The 18,092-nt window shown below is 39.3% G+C and overlaps 3 protein-coding genes across 7 annotated transcripts; 1 reads left to right on the top strand and 2 right to left on the bottom strand.

Annotated features, from left to right (window-relative positions):
• Positions 1–135: 135 nt before the first annotated feature.
• Positions 136–5,592, bottom strand: perm1b (PPARGC1 and ESRR induced regulator, muscle 1b). Of its 4 annotated transcripts, XM_083771989.1 has the most exons (5): positions 5,473–5,551; positions 5,000–5,046; positions 1,619–4,869; positions 1,340–1,456; positions 136–1,174 (listed from the first exon to the last, which is right to left on the bottom strand). In XM_083771989.1, the coding sequence occupies exons 3-5, from the start codon at positions 4,842–4,844 to the stop codon at positions 1,089–1,091; spliced, it is 3,429 nt and encodes a 1,142-aa protein (XP_083628115.1). In that variant the 5' UTR covers positions 4,845–4,869; positions 5,000–5,046; positions 5,473–5,551; the 3' UTR covers positions 136–1,088. The 4 variants fall into 4 exon arrangements, with proteins under 4 accessions (XP_083628115.1, XP_083628114.1, XP_083628116.1 ...); XM_083771988.1 differs by lacking the exon at positions 5,000–5,046 and having other exon boundaries at positions 5,473–5,592; XM_083771990.1 differs by lacking the exon at positions 5,000–5,046 and having other exon boundaries at positions 5,387–5,508.
• A 1,758-nt stretch (positions 5,593–7,350) lies between these two features.
• cUnh1orf159 (chromosome Un C1orf159 homolog) lies at positions 7,351–13,199 on the bottom strand. The gene is made up of 9 exons (XM_083771252.1): positions 13,071–13,199; positions 12,421–12,500; positions 11,455–11,539; positions 11,229–11,324; positions 11,070–11,126; positions 10,260–10,394; positions 9,977–10,002; positions 9,782–9,806; positions 7,351–9,057 (listed from the first exon to the last, which is right to left on the bottom strand). The coding sequence occupies exons 2-9, from the start codon at positions 12,490–12,492 to the stop codon at positions 8,963–8,965; spliced, it is 591 nt and encodes a 196-aa protein (XP_083627378.1). The 5' UTR covers positions 12,493–12,500; positions 13,071–13,199; the 3' UTR covers positions 7,351–8,962.
• On the top strand, positions 12,904–18,041 carry ccdc36 (coiled-coil domain containing 36). Of its 2 annotated transcripts, XM_083771250.1 has the most exons (9): positions 12,904–12,974; positions 13,734–13,772; positions 13,988–14,046; positions 14,400–14,508; positions 14,952–15,094; positions 15,185–15,233; positions 15,318–15,402; positions 15,743–15,858; positions 15,975–18,041. In XM_083771250.1, exons 3-9 carry the CDS (start codon positions 13,997–13,999, stop codon positions 17,031–17,033), a joined length of 1,611 nt encoding a protein of 536 aa, XP_083627376.1. In that variant the 5' UTR covers positions 12,904–12,974; positions 13,734–13,772; positions 13,988–13,996; the 3' UTR covers positions 17,034–18,041. The 2 variants fall into 2 exon arrangements, with proteins under 2 accessions (XP_083627376.1, XP_083627377.1); XM_083771251.1 differs by lacking the exons at positions 12,904–12,974; positions 13,734–13,772; positions 13,988–14,046 and adding an exon at positions 14,053–14,166.
• The last annotated feature ends 51 nt before the right edge of the window (positions 18,042–18,092 follow it).

The raw sequence follows: 18,092 nt of genomic DNA, 5'->3' as shown, positions 1-18,092 counted from the left end.
TCAATGCACAGTAGGATTCGACTGAGCTAGAGATGGGCAGTGTTTGGTAAATTATGTACTGTTTTACAGGGATTTCTCTTCCTGGAGATCCTTACTCAGATTGGTGCTGTTCGTTCACACATCCAGCCAGTCAAATTGACAGAGGAGAAGAGTGTAATATATTCACTCTTTACTTTATTGCACAAAGTCATATACATACACTAGCTACTTTGTCTGATTTGTCAGCATGTTGCATCTATACATAAAATGCTTTAATAGTAACGATAGCATAATCACCCTAGATGATTGTGAAAGGGGCACACATAGCATCTTTAATGCTAGGGACGCTATTTTGGCGTCTTAATTACCGGGTCTTATGAATGAACTTAGTGGCTAATGCTGTTTAGACACTCAAAATTGTGAAACGGCATTGGCCACGCCTCCAGGTCTTGTCATAAGACCTGGTACTTAAGAAAGACGGGCAAAATAGGACCATGCAGGTGTTTATATTTATCATAGGGAAATCTTCATAGGGGTGTTTGGTTTTATTTTAACAACAATCCTTAATGTTCTGCACACCAGCTTTGTTAAAAACACACAGTGGAAGTTACTGCTCTTTATGCTAAACATCGCATTCCATCATGTTCTCTCATATTGCACTACATCAGATCTGGCAGGAGTCTTCACTACATTTTGGATACCATACCTACATTACCTTAGCCTTTCTTCATTACCTTAACCTTTCATCAAACATACCTGTACACTTAAAAATCTATCATCCCAAAATCTATAACTTGCATTTTTCACACAAATTGTCACACACATTATGATGCCTCACACCCCCATAAATGTACACACTATTCAAAGAAAGTCATCAGAACAATAATGAAACAAACTAGAATGTATGCCACTAAGGCCAGAATAACAGCTATTAAACGCATGTGTTACACAGTATGTAATGGTCCACATCAATATTGTTTACCCACATCCAAATGTATTGAAAACAGAATATAACAAGAAATAGCAATAGTAATCCATGATATGAATATACTTTTAGTGTGGACCCAAGTGAAAATGTTTGGAAATGTGTCTTCTTTTCCCCATGTATATCAGGAGTCATCTTGCGGTGGATCCTTCTTCATGTAGTGCCGCAGGTACTGGATAGCTGATATTGCACTCACATTTGCTAGCAGAGCTGTACAGTGTCAGTGAATGTTATTAACTTTAGAAGTCAACCACCTGTTTATGCTATAATAGATATCTAGTATTTCATTTTAAGCGCAAGGTTTTAATCACAAACTAAGTCATTGGGGTTCACAATTGGCAAGCAGTGGAATAATTCATGCACGACTTTACATACCTGTTTTCCACGTATCTGCTGCCCGTGGATCAGAGGATGTCAGTACCCAAGAGGCCATGGCAATGCACACAAGACACATGTCGGATTGATTCAGTGTGGGAAGGAGGCCCCCGCGCTCTACAAGAGACATGCAAGTGCAGTTGCATAATAATGAGTGAATTTCAATTCAGTCTCGCTGTAACTAAATTTGTATTGAAGTAAATCTAATCATATATTACAGCACTGTCTCTATGTTACAACTTAGAGACAGTACATAAACAAAGAGATGACTGCACTCACTTGATAAATAAACAGATGTCTGTATACTCTGCTCCTCTGGTGGCACTCTGAAAAGTTCAGATGTGACCCCTTTTTCGTTGAATATGGTGACTGCTTGTTTGCTGGGTGTATTGATAGACGCCATCTGGGCCTCGGCTGGAAATAACCAGGCACCGGACCTTCGGCACCAGCTCCTACCTGGGACGTGCTTTCTTCTCATGGAGAACAAGCATTTCCAAGTGCTGCTACACCCTCTTTTTTGGTTGAAAAGTAGCCTGTCTGTGCCTGCTGCAGATGATGCATCACTAGCCTGGATGTAGCGAGATACGACTCTGATGGGAGAACTGTCCTCTTCTTCCTCAGACTCGACATACGTGGCCTGTGGAAATAAAAGGTAATCTAATTCTGGGAATGTGAGATCTCTAGCAGCAAGGCGAGCGCAAGAGAAGATGGGGATGGGTTTTCTCTCCATACTTTGGGAATACTGGGAGGGAGGGAGTGTCATTTCAGATCCATAGTCAGAGAGGAAGGAGTCGTACGTCGTATTCAATGCCATGCTTTTTGAATCATAGACAGCTTCAGATCCAGAGTTCTGTGGCCTGTCATCTGTGAAAAGGTATTCAAATATCTCTGGGAAAGTTATCCGGTAACTCTCGTCTAGTATATTGCTGTTGGAGAGGAGAGGTGCGGGTGTTCTTGTACTAGCCATAGTACTGTCACTCACATTGCAAAATGTGTTCTTCTCCAAGGCCTGGCAAGTGCTGAGAAATAAGCTCTTATCTGGATTGTCAAGTACAGAAGACTCACCTTTCAACAAATCATCTGTGTCAAGTTGGATGTGTATATCGTGCATACTTCTGCGTTTTGTCATCCCTCTTGTGCATGCAGGGTCAGGGGAGAGCAACTGATTGGAGTTGTGATTTTCAAAGCCTTGCCCTTTGAGCTGTTCAGCGGCAACAGACGTCTCCTTCCCAACGGGGACCATGTCCTCCTCATGTATCATGTTACCTGCCAATGAAGGTGAGTCTGTAGTCCTCTGACTTTCTTGCTTCAGGTCCTCCTGAGGGTCAGGACTTGGGTTTCTACTGGCACCAATAAACTGCCAATATTCTTCCTCAAAATCCGACGAGACTGAAAACTCACAGCTTGAGCGATCTTGCTTGGAGTCATCAAGGTGTGTGAAGTAGCCAGAGTCGGCAGTGTCCGATGAATCCATTATAGACCCATCAGGTAGAAGATATTGTGCATTGCCAGCCACATGTGTTTGAGCATCTGTAGAATCTGTTTCTTGAATAGTATTTGTTTCCCAGGGAGATGTGCTCCCGTTACTCCTAAGCTCTAAAATGTCTTTGATTGTCAACTTTTCCATTTCATCCCAAAAGGCAGACACAGCATACACGGGTCGAGTAGAGGTCAATGAATTGGTGTACGTTTCAGGGCTTTCATCCATCGAGCAAGGTGTCACTGTTAGATCAGGGAGAGGAGGAAGTGGACTACATCCATGTCCTACATCCAGGTGATCTCTGCTCAGGTCACCGGATGGTAAAGGCATCACATCTGTAAGGTCGGGTATCATCAAAGTCATGTGGGATGTTGAGCTGTGCTTGTCATTATCACATGTTGATTTGTCTTCTGGCATCATGTCAGGGCTGTGTTCAGTACATGGGATTATCACTGGGGTCACAACGTGAGCCTGGCCAACAGTTTTTTCATAACTTTGACTTTGTTGTGTTGGCACATGGCCTTGGGAGGGATATCCCTCCGGTGACGACTCAACACTATCTGCGACACTACTGGAACGCATGCTGAAATATTTATTGTGCATGTCACATGGAAACATTTCTGAGGCTTGTGCACTGCTAAAATTACCTGTGAACTCATGTAGGCCTACATCATTCTCTGCAGTCATAGATGGGGTATATTGCTGTGATAGCTGATAGTCTAGTAACAGATGTTGATTTTCCTCTGTAGATTCACTGGCTGAGAGATAGCTGTCAGAATCATAACTGGTTGTAGAGAAGAATTCGACACTATCTTCAAAATCCTCTGACTCCGTAGTCATTTCATGTGTAAACATGTCATGTAATGTGGGCATTGGGAGGTTTCCTGTGTTTTCTAAATGTACTTGTGCGAAGAATGTTTCACATTTGTTATTGTCCATGGTCAACTCTGTGATAATTGCCTCCTCAAAATGAGACATTTCCTGTTTATCCGAGACATCCTTTTCTTCATCCAAACTCGAAGAGGTAGTATACATGTGGGGTGATTCTGAACTTTGTCCACTGTGAATGTTCATGGGTAACTTTAAGCTTTGATATGACTGTGTGATGCCTCCCATGTCCGCCCCTCCTTCAGATTCATCATGGCAAGTGGGATTAAATGTGTTCTTAAGAAGTTTTTTTTTCCTGTATTTCTTTTTTACCAATTTGGTAGCAAATCTTTGCTGTTGCAAGGGAGGGTCATTCACAGTCACAAACCAACGCTCTTTCTCTTCTCTAAAGCCAGCACTTCTGTCTGCCTCACACTCAAATCCCTCTGTGCTTTCTGGCTTCTTTTTGTTGAACTCAACTGCTTGTTGGAGAGTGATCTGGTCAGATTCCTGAATGGATGTTGGGATACATGTCCTGATGTCATCCTGCACTTCATCTGCTTCATCTGCTTTCTTCACATGCGTTGATACTGACACTGAAACATTATGGCATCTATCAGTGACTGGGCACAGAACACTTGTAGTTGTAGATGCACTTTGGTCTGCAAGAAAAACATCACTCGTTACGCTTTGCGCTTCTGTGATCTGGTCTGCAGCCTTGCTTAGATTTTTGTTTGTGGTGAGGGTGTTTTCTCCAGGACAGTGCACACATATGTCCCCATGCAACTCTAGAGAATTTCTACATGCCACACTATTCCTTGTGGGAACATTGTCCTGTTCTTTGTTGTCGGCTGTAAGGTCACCTTGCTGTATTCTTTCCGTGCAACTCTGATGAACCTCTTGCTTTGTATTGTCGGCGCAGTGATATTCTGCTGCTGTGGTTCGGACAGCACTGGGTTGAAATGCAACAGGTGTTGCAACGGTGCGCTGCTGTTCCTCATGCTGATCCGTTTCTAAGGCTGAATCCTCTGAATCACTTATGCTTGAGTTATCAAGGTCTGCAAGGGTCGGCTGCAGCAGACTGCAATCCTCACTCTGCTCACAGAAGCTTATCCAATCATACTCTGCAATGTGTATGCTGTGATCTAAGTCGTCCATTGTGACACCTCACGTGCTTTGTTATCTGAAAACAGGCAAACATCATTCATTATAGATCTGTTGAAGTTTGGTTTGGTGAAGATGTTGTTACTTAATGAACGGAAAGAAATAAACCTTTAAATTCAAAGCATTAGAAATGTTGACCTCAAACAAACCATTGAAAAACAAATTCGGAGGGAAGCGGCAGCAACTTCCTAAGACCCTAAAATACACCATAGATAGACCCACAGTTAAAAAACAGATCATATGAGCCGGTATGAAATGTCCAGTGGTCTACTCTAGTGTCACTGCACAGCGTATCGTTTAACAAACAATGCCACACTAGATTATTCGTGTTATAATACAGCAAATAAATGTTAATATTTTAAATTATATGAACAAGTCATTGTGAATTACTGTATATAATTTGTTATAATAATAATAATAATAATAAATATTATTATGTTTAATTATATATTTTCAGAGAGAGATGTACTTGTAGTTAGGGTTATTCTTTAACCTTGAAGGTAAGTTGTTAAAAATGCTATACACTATATATTTACCTTATATCCATTGCTAGACATCATTAAGGGCAAGAGGATTGTGTTGCTCTTTAGTTTAGGGCATATTTGTAAGAATGAGGACCTACCTGTTGCAAGGACAAAGAAAGCCCCCTGGTTAAAGCTTTCAGTGCATTCTTCCTGCAGTGCAGGGGCATACTGCTGCGACGTCCCCGCTGTCCTTGCATGTGTCAGCCTGGGACCTAGCCATTCAACAGTTATAAATAGAGTAGCATGTCTACAGTCACATGTAGTTGCTGCTGGGACAAATGTCCTTGCCTCTCATCTAGAGGTGTAATATTTCCTTCCCTCAAAATAGAGGCCCTATCACGTTTGTCATACTGTAGGTGTAACAGTATTATATAATTACACAAGATATGATACAAATAAGTGCTTCTACCTGACTTAATTCTCCATGGTTCATGTGTATAGGAATACATAGTGCATAAGAGCTCACAGCTCCTTTAAGTCTCCCCCTTTTGCCCCCTGTATAAATGTCCTGCGACACCTCCACCTCTTCCTTATGTACTTCCGTCTTGGAACGATGTGGGTGTCTTTGTTGACTTCTCTGTATGACATAATAAGAATTGTACTTGCAAATTGATTTATACAGTGTTTGTTTAACTCTGTTTAGAGAGGAGTATATGCACTACTGAGAGCTAACGTGGAGACGTGTCTGTTGTTGTTCTTTGTCAGAATAGTGGTATTGGTATATTTTGGTTAATTTCCAAAGAGTTCTGGGTCCGTCTGTCCATTCAACACAACGCAGAGAGACAGATTACACCGGTTACACTGGTACTAGGTATAGCTTAGTCTTATACTATAATTATATCAAAACAAAGGCAGTGACATTGTGTAATCTTTAGATATATTCATCATCTGCCTAGTTTACATAAATTACTCACTCACTGTATACTGTATATAACATGTCATCAAAATATTTACATTAGTACAGATGGAAATCTCCAAATTTAGACTGACTCCTCTCCTGTGGATTGAGGGTTTCCGTGGACTATGGCTGTGGGCCATTATTATAGTCGTTATTGGTATTCTTGTTGCCCGTGTTATCTGTGTCCCCTTCTCTTTCTCTCAACCCAACCAGTCAAGCCAGATGGCTGCCCAGGATGGAGCCAGGTTCTGTTAGTAGCTTCTTCCCATCAAGGGTTATAATATTAAAAAGTTGTCAAAATGGAATTTTTTTATGGAAATTAGTGCTGCCATCTTCTTCCTTTTCTTAAAAACAGCAAATGATGGGAGTTTGTAAAAAGAGAAGGGGAAAAACATGTTTTTAGACCTGTAAACCTGACGTGACAATAAGAAATTGGAAGTTGTTAGAGTAATCTCAGCTCTGTATCAAGGTTTGATGGCAAGTAAAGAATTAAGGAGAAGTGGGAAGCTGGATTTGGATTACGGATGAGGACTGGTACAACATATGTATGTTGAATGTGGAGGGGATTCAGCGGGAAGAATATTACCAGATATTTCATAACTCCAAAGATTACAGCAAGAAGGCTATGGTACAAACCAGAACCTTCAGTTTGTGAGCAGTGGCTGAGCATTGTGGAGGAGATATTTGTAATGGAGAAACTAACTCATGCATTGAGACTACAAGAGGAACTATTAATTGATGGACATTCATAAATGGACTGGAATAAGTATATATTTGAAGTTTTTGAACCCTTGCACTGTAACTGTCATTTTATATATTTTTATTTGTATGTTTACCTGCAAAAAAAGAAAATAAATTGAAGTTGTAAGCTGAGGGACAGTTACCAAAATCACTAGTAATGGTATAGCAATAGCCTGCCTGGAGACAAGTGATTTTATTCCATAGGTGTTTAATGTTCACAGTTCACACACTGCAATTCTATCTAGAACCATGTGCAGCTAACAAGAACCTAAAGTCTCTTTGGAACCATTTTACATGTAAAGTAGGGTTAACATAGTATAAGCAGGGAATCGGTGGCTATGAGAAAGGTGCTTTATTTCTGTAAACAATACATAACATCTTCAGAATTTCAGGACAAAACTAGAATTAAAAGTAAAACATATATAGCTACAATACAGTATTTGTATAAAACTACAGTATATCTACGCATTTAGTTTTATGGATGGCTGTACAACAGCTAACAAAACAAAACTGCTTAGAATAACCAGATTCTCTTAACGGCTTTAACATCAGATTCTACTAATAAACTGAAGGTGGAAATCACCTTTTACAAAGCTTAATGTAGTGGAAATATAAAACGGGAACAAAAAATGGTAACATCCAACAAGACAAATAAATTAAATACAGGTAACCAACTTAGTTTAAAGATTGTTGGTAAAGGCCCCATAATGCAATTAAATTAACAAGTCATTAATCACAGTTAACATGTCATTAAATGGTCACCATAGTAACAATTCCTAGCTGCATCTAAAGCCCAGTAATGACATAAGAGCAGAAACATTTGGCAAAGATACGAGTGGTCAAGTAAATATTACATGTCTATGACAAACAAAAAAAGTATCAGTGTAAAAAAATATATCAAAGAATGTTAACTCAAGATTACGGTTCAAGTGCAGTCAAATAAAGTGCATTTTCATTTGGCAATTCCATGTGTCAGAACAATCAACTGGTTATCTAGATATTCTATATTGACCCCAAATTTGTATTTTAACATGTCTGCCCTTTAAGGGGGAAAAAAAAAGAAAAAAACTATTTTTGTTGTTTATGATGATACTGTACTACAAGAACAAGTTTAGGAATATGATGGCATGCTAGTGTTTGTTGTTCATTTTGTCAAGTAAAGAAATGAGTCTATGCATTCAGCTTGGAATAATGAAGTTAACTGGAGGATAATTTAAACAATATCTTTGTCTTTGTATTGGTATTTAAAGAGGCAATTTAAAATAGTCTGGAAAGCAACCTTAGTGATGTCCAATACAATTCCTCTCACTATAATTTCTCAAGTCCACCACAGTAAAACACACTTGTTCTTTAAATAATATTTCTGTTGTTCTAACTCATAGATCAAAATGGAATTATGTGCAAACAAATGCAATGCACCAATGATATGGAGCTGTCGCCGAAGATAAACTCAAATTAATGACACTGGCATCCACTTTCATTAGCATTACATTACAAACAGTGAACTTAATACTGTACATTACACTAGTGCAGGTTCTTGACAAGCTTCTGATTTAACGCAAACGACAAAAGCAGTCCACTGAGCAATGCACTTTTAAGCCTAATTGTTGCTTTGGTGAAAAGAATTGTCATCTGACAGCTTGACAAAAAATAATTTGATCTTCACACATCTGTCATCTTACAGCAACAAACAGACTAACTGTTTAACATAAAGGTGTATCTAAGGCAGTCAGTGCAATATTGCATCTTGTGTTTCAGCAGGACATTAAATATGAATACAGAAAGAGTGACAGCCACAATGGAGCAGATACTTAATGACAATTCCATTCCATCACCATTTAAATAAAATGCCATGTCTTTGCGCCACTGGCAGTCCTTCACATGTTAAGAAAAATGCACATCTTTCCTGAGGCTTTCTTCCCTCGTAGCACCCACAGGCTGAAACGCCACTACACATTATAGACTTTGCTGGTTGCTGTGGTGGGTATTGTGGCAGTACTCGCTGCAGAAGGCCGCTCCCTTCTGACATATCTTGGCTTCCTCACTTAAGAATAATTAAAAGAAAAACAGTATAACCGAGAGAAAGGATCATGATGAAACCAGATTGTACCCAATGTTGACTTTCTAAACACACCAGGGATCACATTTCTCTTCTTTAATTTGACTGATATTTGTTTGCAGACAACGTACAGACAATTACAGTAAAGAAGCATGTCTTTGGATGTGTGTGTATATATATATTATCATATATATATCTTCATATAGTTGGTCCTCTCCTCACTAAGGTTCAGTAAATATGGCACTATTCTACTAGTCTACTCGTCTGTGTTTCAGTTCAGAAACCCGCTTACATAATCAATGGAGAATCCAAGCTAATAGAAACGGCAGGCTTTCTATTCTTGGAAAGTTAGCATACTATAATGGAAGCCATTGTTCTTGCGTTGATTAAAATATTTTTTAAAATATCTTGTTGTTTGAAAAATAGAAACCTGCCATAACTGGTAGGGGGGTTTCTGAAGTGCCCACAGCCTTCCTTTGAGACAGACAGAGGGGGGGGGGTGAAATGGGTGAAGTTGTCCTTTAAATACATTTTCAGGCAAGGATACCAATTTATCCAATCAGGAGTGAGAACTCATACAGGATACAGGATAAACAAGTGAAATTGGAAGTGATTTACACAGACAGACACATTTGGAACTGAAACTGTCTGTCTGAAAATGCATTTTCTGTTTATTAAAAAAATATATAAAAGAAAATAGTATTATTACCTGAGGATGAGGGTATCATAACAGCCTATAGACAAAAAAAAGACTCATTACTCAGAACCTTCCCAAGTAAATTATTACGTGCGTACCTCGAAGACAGTGAAGTACAGTAAATTAATCAATTAAATATGGACATACATTTTCTGATCTACATTTCCAAGTTATGGTTGGTTACGAAAAGCATGACAAATTACTTACCGTTTCACTTGGCTGGAATATGAAGGCTGTGAAAATACATGAAAAACACAAGAAAACACTGTTCATATAAGAGGCAGTTCATTATCTTTACTTTTTGTTTATTTAGACAAGACAGTGCTCATATTAACAAACATTACATGACAACTAAAGTGCAATGTAAAATACCAGATTTAGCAAAGATGCTACTTTTGATCCACAGTCCCTACAAGGGACTGCAAAGTGTTACCACTTCATTAAACAAGACCTCCCTATATTCTCATTGTATGACCTGTGTATCACATACCCTTGTTACGGCGGTAGAAGATGCCTGGAAGTCGGTTTGAGCGTTTGAGGTAGAAAAAGGAGGCAACAGATAGAATCAGGAAAAGACTGATCATCAGAGTACCAAGAAGGAGAGAAGCCGCCACACCTGGTCCTCCTGATCAAAGACAAAATAATAGAACATGAGACAACGGCGATGGGTGTACTGTCCTTCAGATTTCAGTGCCCTCCCACCTTTAATCTTGCAGCTGTTTTTTTCCCTCCTTTTTCTTCTCAGGAAGCATTTTAAGTTCACTCCCCCACCAATATACTATTGCTTTTACACCTAATTTTGTGCAGATCAGATTAGCTACAAAACTGAGATTGCCCAATCTATTTGATGGTTAAAAAAGGCATCTGGCTTTAGTTTTTTCCCCCCATCTTAATGTTAACATGTTAAGCCGTTTTCAATCTGGGAACACATTCAGAATTTAATCTGTTTTGGGAGATTAGACCGTTTGCAGATGCAATAGGCAGAGGAGATAATAGCAGGAATGACATAGGCCAAGTTATTGTGGAACATCTTGCTTCCATTATGGCACGAGGGACCCCCCAAAGAGTTCCCCTCAAACATTGTTGGGCAGTTTCATCTCAACCTCAATAGAAGCTAAAGCCTGGAAAACAAATGCCAAAAGTGGCTAATCATAAGTAGTAGCTACCTTTCCAGCCAACGGAACTTCCTGTAGACTTGTAATTCTGGTTAGAAGTTAACTTTGCATTCTGCACAGACCAATGGATCCATATGACATCTCAAGTTATGTTATATGTCATGTTATAATTTTCAGTTCCTTACCAATTTTAGGAATGACAGTTGTTACAGTTGTATGATTTTTTCTCTCCACAGTGTAATCTAGTGAACACACAAAAGTGACAAATCAGAAACATGAAGTAATGTAATATGCAAGCATTGTATTCACCAATGGCAAATAGAATGGCAACCCCAGATGCTTACTGTAGCTGCAGGCTGTCAAATTCTCCATGTCCACAGCTGCTGAATCACAATGTATGCAAACAGTGTTGCTGTTCTCCAGGACACGCAAATAGCATCCTGAATAAATGAAAACAAGCATATAACCCGCTTAACTTGTCCACACATATGACTCTGAACTCGAGTATCTGTTGTTATTATCTGTTTAGTGATCCATATCTTTCCAACCTTTTAATGTAGGGCAGATTACCTGGTTCACAGTGAGTGACATTTGAACATGAACTGTTCACTCTCTGTTTCTCGCCACAGCATTCTATAGAATTTTGATGAAGAGCCTATGAACAGAAGATGATCAAATCATTAACTAATTACTTATCCCATATGATCCATATCTCATATACCCAGCTTGATCTCCACCTCATGAGGAGATAAAGCCTGCAACATAACTACTGCTAAAAGTGTTTAACCAGAAGTACAAGTCTGTCTTCTGTCCATTATCTCCCTCTCAACTACTTGAATGTACTCTTGATCAGTCATGTGTACATTGTATGATATTTATTTATTGTTTATTATTTTGGTATCCGCGTGTTGGCACAGGAAATACAATGTACTTTGTGTCTGAATAACCCTGTAAGGGATATGGGCTGTGAAAGGCAGCCAGACTAAAATAAGACAGAAATAAAATCAATAATTAATTCATAAAATGTTGTTCAGCTGGAACTTCCTGTAGCCCTGTACTTCCACCTTGACACATTTGGCAGTCAAGTATAGTTCTGGTTGTATTAAACGATATGTTAAACTCACGTTGCAGCTGTACAGAATTATAAAATCTTTAATTGTCCTCTATTTGCAATGTGTTTGTTTCATAAAAGTCCACCGTAGACATGTTATGACTTATGAGCTACTTCAATTCTGTGCAGTTTGGAAGCGCTCGTTTTAAACAACATCCTGCTGCCTCCTACATTATGTGCAATTTAGAACTGCAGGTGGTACGCAGGGCCGTTGATTGATTTCCAAAGAGCGCACCCAAACCCCCAAAAAGAATCACCTGCACTAACGAACACATTGCGGATAGAGGATAATTCAAGCTTTCCATACAGTTACATTATTGCAGTTTAAGTTCGTTTAATACAATCAGATAGGACTTTTCTGTTTGGATGTATGGGCTGTTAATGGCTGGTATTTATGTGGCTAGGCAATAAGTAACATTCCATACCTTAGTTACAGGTGTCTCAGGTCTGATAAGAATCACAGTTGCTGCCAAGATCATAAGGAATGACAGAGCCATAATGGAACCTTAGGAAATCAAAGACATTCTAATTACTGTAAACTCTCACAAGGTAGCAACAAAGAGAGGCTGCATAGTATCTCAGTTGATACACTATGAAATTCAAATTAGTACACAAAACACTTTTGCCTGGAAATGAGAGATGATCGGTCATGATCAAATTGATTCTCACTGGATATAGGTAGGTGGACAATGTTGCATAGTGCATACTGTATTGATGTTAATGTTTTTGCATAGTACTGTATATTTGTATGTCAATAAATGTACAGATGAATTGCATATGAAGGACCCCAATGGAAACATGCCTATAGTTCTTCCTTGGGTTGTAAATCCTCTTGGCAGACCTTGTATTGAACTGTATTTTCCTGTGCCCTTTTCTGCAAAATGTCCATCAGTATTCAATCAATCAAAAAAGAAGAAAACAAAACAACTGATGACATAACAACTTCATTAGCTCTATCAAAAGCTGGAATGCACATGAGGTCAGTAATATAATATAGCATTAACGTTAATCGTGTCATGTCATTCACAAGTACTGGCTGTTGCTATAATGCCAGTGAACCATAAATGTAACTTACCAGCAGTAATTCACAAAACTTTGTCTCGACAGCACACGCACAAACAATACATGAGGTGTGGTTGTGTGTATGTGTAATGTCAGACTGTAATCTGCTGATAGCTGGCTGCTGTCTGTCAGCTGAGCTCTGTCAAACACTGTGCTGACTGCAGAACACTGCTTGAAGCCTCATTTATGCTTCGTGGCGCAACGGTGTCGCGCGCCATCAATATCAGACCTACAAGCTCACAGCGCGTCGAATCCTCGACGCTCTGTGAGCTTGTATGTCTGCTATTTCCTGGCGCGCGACACCGTCGTACGACGACGTCGCTGCTTGTTGTCGTTCCTCTGCTTCTTGTCGTTTTGCGGCGGGTTGCGACTGTTACTTTGTGCATTACTGCCACCTACTGGACGTATATAGGACCTTTACGGTGTTATATTTATGTACTGTGAGTACGTGAGTCCCTAATTCAATCATTACAGTATTATGCTGTTGCATCGCGATAGCTTTATCTGTTCTTCTTTTTTTGCAAGCAAGCCCTGACGTGACGTCACAAAGTCTCGCTCTAGGCGTGATCAGCCAATAGCACCCAGCTGCATACTCTGATCAGATGGATGGCTCTGACTGGGCGGGATAATTTAACTTTCAAGCCTGCAATTAATTTATTTCCCTGTTTCAAAACAGCGTTTTCTCTCATCGTCTGAATTACACCGAATTACACACGTGAGTCGTTTTAAAGATGGAACAGAATTAAAAAATACGTCGAATTGTTTATGTGCATAATAATTAAGCTTTTATTGAAACTAAACTTGAAATTAGATACACAAATATAGAGATACAGCTATCTTGCTGAACCTAAGTGCTAGCTGTTAAGTTCGAAAACTGGGTAAATTATATAACCAATAGTCGACGAGCTAATGTTTTATTTATGTTGATAGGTAATTGCAATGAATCCGAACGTGTGGAACATCAAAGAGATCTTGAGCATCCCAGCTAGGTAAACAATTATCAATACAGTTTCATGTTATATTTGTCAACACTGTCTCTGTGTCTCATGTCAGATGAGTAAAGCATGGGACCATAGGCTAGTGTGTTTCACTAATGTGTGACTATACTAGTAAGCTATGTCTTAACTTAAACTTAATTGAGTGGTTCAGTGGTACCACTTTGTCTGAATAAATGTTGCATACATATGGTACAGACAGTGCTCTACAACAGTCTCAACATTAATTTCTGTGTGTGTGTGTGTGTGTGTGTGTGTGTGTGTGTGTGTGTGTGTGTGTGTGTGTGTGTGTGTGTGTGTGGTATTTACCCAATCTACTGTGTGAGTGTGACTAAAACCATCAACAGGAATGCATCCAGCAGTGGCTATTCGAGTTCAACAGACTCACAGTTTATGTTGGGGTCCCAGGAGACTATCTTTTCCAGGAACTCCCAGCACTCCCAGCAAAGCTCAGAGGTACTGGAGTACAGTATAGGTGCTGGTAGCCCCTTGATTGATGTGATACTTGTGAAAGAGGACCTATTACATGTGCTTTTGTCATCTTATAAATTGTAGAGACTGTAATATGGGGATTGAACTGTGAGAATAGCCAAAAGTATACAAATTCATTCCGGAGGCTTCCTTTTTATGCCTTTGATCCATTTACAGAGACCAAATGGTTTCAATCAAACATTTCCCATATAAATAAAGTGTTACAAGGAGACATAAATTAATTGGCATGTGAAATTATTATCTTCTATTATAAAACAATTGCCCTTTTAAAACAAAGAAAATTAACAAAACTAATACAACAGCCAATTAGCCAGCACATACATTTTAGTAGTGTCATTGTCATGGTACAAAGTTTTACCTGTGCTCCGTAAACATCTGTGTCAATTCCATTATGTGTTGTTGTTTAGGGAAGTGACCCTAAATTTTTGAATAATTACCACACTAAACCACTCCTGTTCGGAATTGATGGTAAAGACCTGCATAGCAGGGCTAGTGGTGTCCTTGATAAGTTTGAAGAGGACAAGAGAAGGGCAAAAGAAAAAAGAGAAAGGTACTTTTTAATTATTATTATTTATTTTACCCAGATTGGTTTTATGTTTAAAAAATACTCAGCACTCTGATTTTGTTCTTGTTTTATCAGTGACCTTTTAGCCAAGGAACGTCTTCATTTACGCGAAACACTCAATCATGTGAGTTATGAAAATAATACATTTTACAGTTCAAATTTGTTTTTATAATTCAGATGTAAAGAGAAGTTGCTGATTTATTTTCAGATGCAACATGCCGTCAATGACACAGAGAAGAACACTGCTGCATGCAAAACATTCTTAGAGGGATTTGACAGCTTTGCAACACTATGTAAGTTTTCTTCTGATTCCTATCATGTTTGTTTTTTGTCAGTATAACACCATGCTGTTTTTTGAATGGTTGAACCCTGTTAATACCTGTGTAGACTTAGGTTATACAAATACTAAATACATTATAGTTTCCCAGGACCAGTAGAGGGAGCCATTTACCTGTATTACCTGCTTGTAAACATTATTTAACTTTGTATTCTTTGTTATATACTTTCTTATTACTGTATATCGATTGATTTTGAAACTGTTGACTTCGGAGATGTGGGTCGAAATAAATGGGATCCTGAAATGTGTGTAAATAAATGTTTTACTATTCATTATTTTTTTCATTTTTATCACAGTGCAGAAAAATCTCTCCGGCCTTCACAATAGCATTACACAGCAGTTTGAGAAAATGCTGAGTCAAATTAGTTCACAAAAACAGCTCCTGACAGAAATGGAAGAGAATGTGCTCAAGGTAATTAGTATGTAGCTTATGAAGGACGGCAACACTGATTTGTGGTTTAATGGCTAAAACGTTTATGATTAATGACTACCATATAATGTATGAGTATTTCTTATTATTTGCTTTAGACTGGATTGGCCTCCACAGAACTCTGCTCCCGTGTGAAAGGCTTGGAGAGGAATATGGAAGTCCTGACACATGAGCACAGAAGAGAACAGAACATGCTTGAAGAGGCTGTGACCCTCCTTAACACCTTAGTCTCAAAGCATTCTACAAAGCCCATCCCTGTGAGAGTAACAGACATCGCAATCCAGACATCTCCAGGACTGACAGTCATCACGATCCAGGCATCACCAGGGTTGACAGTCAACACGATCCAGACATCACCAGGGCTGACAGTCAACCCGATCCAGACATCACCAGGGCTGACAGTCAACCCGATCCAGACATCACCAGGGCTGACAGTAAACACGATCCAGACATCACCAGGGCTGACAGTCAACACAATCCAGACATCACCGGGGCTGACAGTCAACACAATCCAGACATCACCAGGGCTGACAGACAGCATGATCCAGACATCACCAGAGCTGTCACAAACACTCTTCAATCAAGAGAAGAAGTGCCTATCCGAGGACAAACGGCTTCCACTCTGCCAGATTCCATCCCAGAATCAGGGCAGCTGCATCAAAGTAAGACCTACTGCTCAGCGTCGTAAGATAAACAAGAGAAGACCGCTGATGCCACCAAGGAGGAAGGGGACTATCTTATATAAAAACAGCCAGACTTCCACTTACAACATTAATCCACAAGGTGTTTCTTTGCCTCATGATCCAAAGAGTTTAGACAGTATCCAACCAGACCCTCAGTCAAAAAGTGTAGTGGGCCTTGAGCCAGAACCTTGTTCAGAGAGTTTAATTAACATCAAACCAGACCGTCAGTTGAACAGTTTAGACAACATCAAACCAGCCCCCCAGTCAAAGTCACACCAACAGAGCGGGGAAACCAGATCCAACATAGGCAAAGGATGTTTCAAAACTCCATTTAACTTTTGGTCTCAGGAGAGTGCCAGCAGTCCTTCAGTCTTATACCAGTTACCAGCTGAGACCAAGTCAGGGATCTCAGAGAAAACCAAAGACTTGTGGCAGTTGTTTGATCCCTCTGACCCATTCAGTGGAGAGGACTAAACTGTTTATATTTTTGTACAAGTTGATTGACATAGGGCCGATTCATACTCCTATTTTACCGCTGTTTCGGCGCTGTAGTGCCGAAATGATTTCGGCTCGTTAGAAATTTTCAGTAGCACCGAAGAGCCGACTTTAGGACGGTACCCGCCCCCCCGAACCTCAAATGACGTCACATTGTAGGCTCTACAGAGCCGAACCGACTTTTCTTCGGCTCTAAAATAGGAGTATGAATCGGCCCATATTGTTATGTTTAGTCTAGTGTTATGTTTAAGATGCAAAAAGAGTGGAGATGTAATGTCAATACTCATTATTGGCATAACTGACTTTTTTTTTTTTTACTTCCAAAACTTGTAACACAAAAATAGATTTGATACACTAAGCCGCTGTACTGATACATTTAATGTATTTAATGTTTAGACTATTAACCTGATCTGCAATATGTTTAGTCTAAATGTTAACCTTCACACATTAAAAGGTTAATTGACCCCAATGGATTTGATTGATTGGATCAATCCCAGTCAAGTGTTATACTCTGACCTAAATGCATTCTATGTTACACAACAGAAGTTGAGCTTTCTATAGGCTGTTCTGTCCATTCAAAGACATTGTGTGCTGTGTTCCTTCATGTGTGATCATCCCCACATGTCACCGGTTTAAGTTGTAAAATATGACAATTTTTGTTTGCCTTTTTGCAATATTGGGTTGTTTTCCTTTTCTTTATTGGACTGCAGGTGCTGGCCTAGAATTGTCAATGTCCTGACAATCTGACCGACAGTCTCCATTGTTGAAACGAGTACATCCACATCACTTCCTCACTGTATAAACGGTCAGTGATGCTCTGGGACCCCTGTGTTGGGCTGAAATGGGCTATCCTATCTTCTAACAAAAGCCAAAAATGGTTCAGTGCATGTAATTTAATGAATGAGATGGCATTGTATATTCATGGATTAAAAGTGATTTAATTACAGCATTGTTAATTCACACATTGATAATAAAATATACACGATAATAAAGCAAATCACTTTTTCATTTACACAGGGTAATGGTAAATCTTGTGGT

Source organism: Protomyctophum parallelum, assembly GCF_964188405.1.
Source record: "Protomyctophum parallelum genome assembly, chromosome: 8".
NCBI lineage: Eukaryota > Metazoa > Chordata > Actinopteri > Myctophiformes > Myctophidae > Protomyctophum > Protomyctophum parallelum.
Note: the sequence above shows the minus strand (reverse complement) of the source record. Positions and strands in the feature narration are given on the sequence as shown.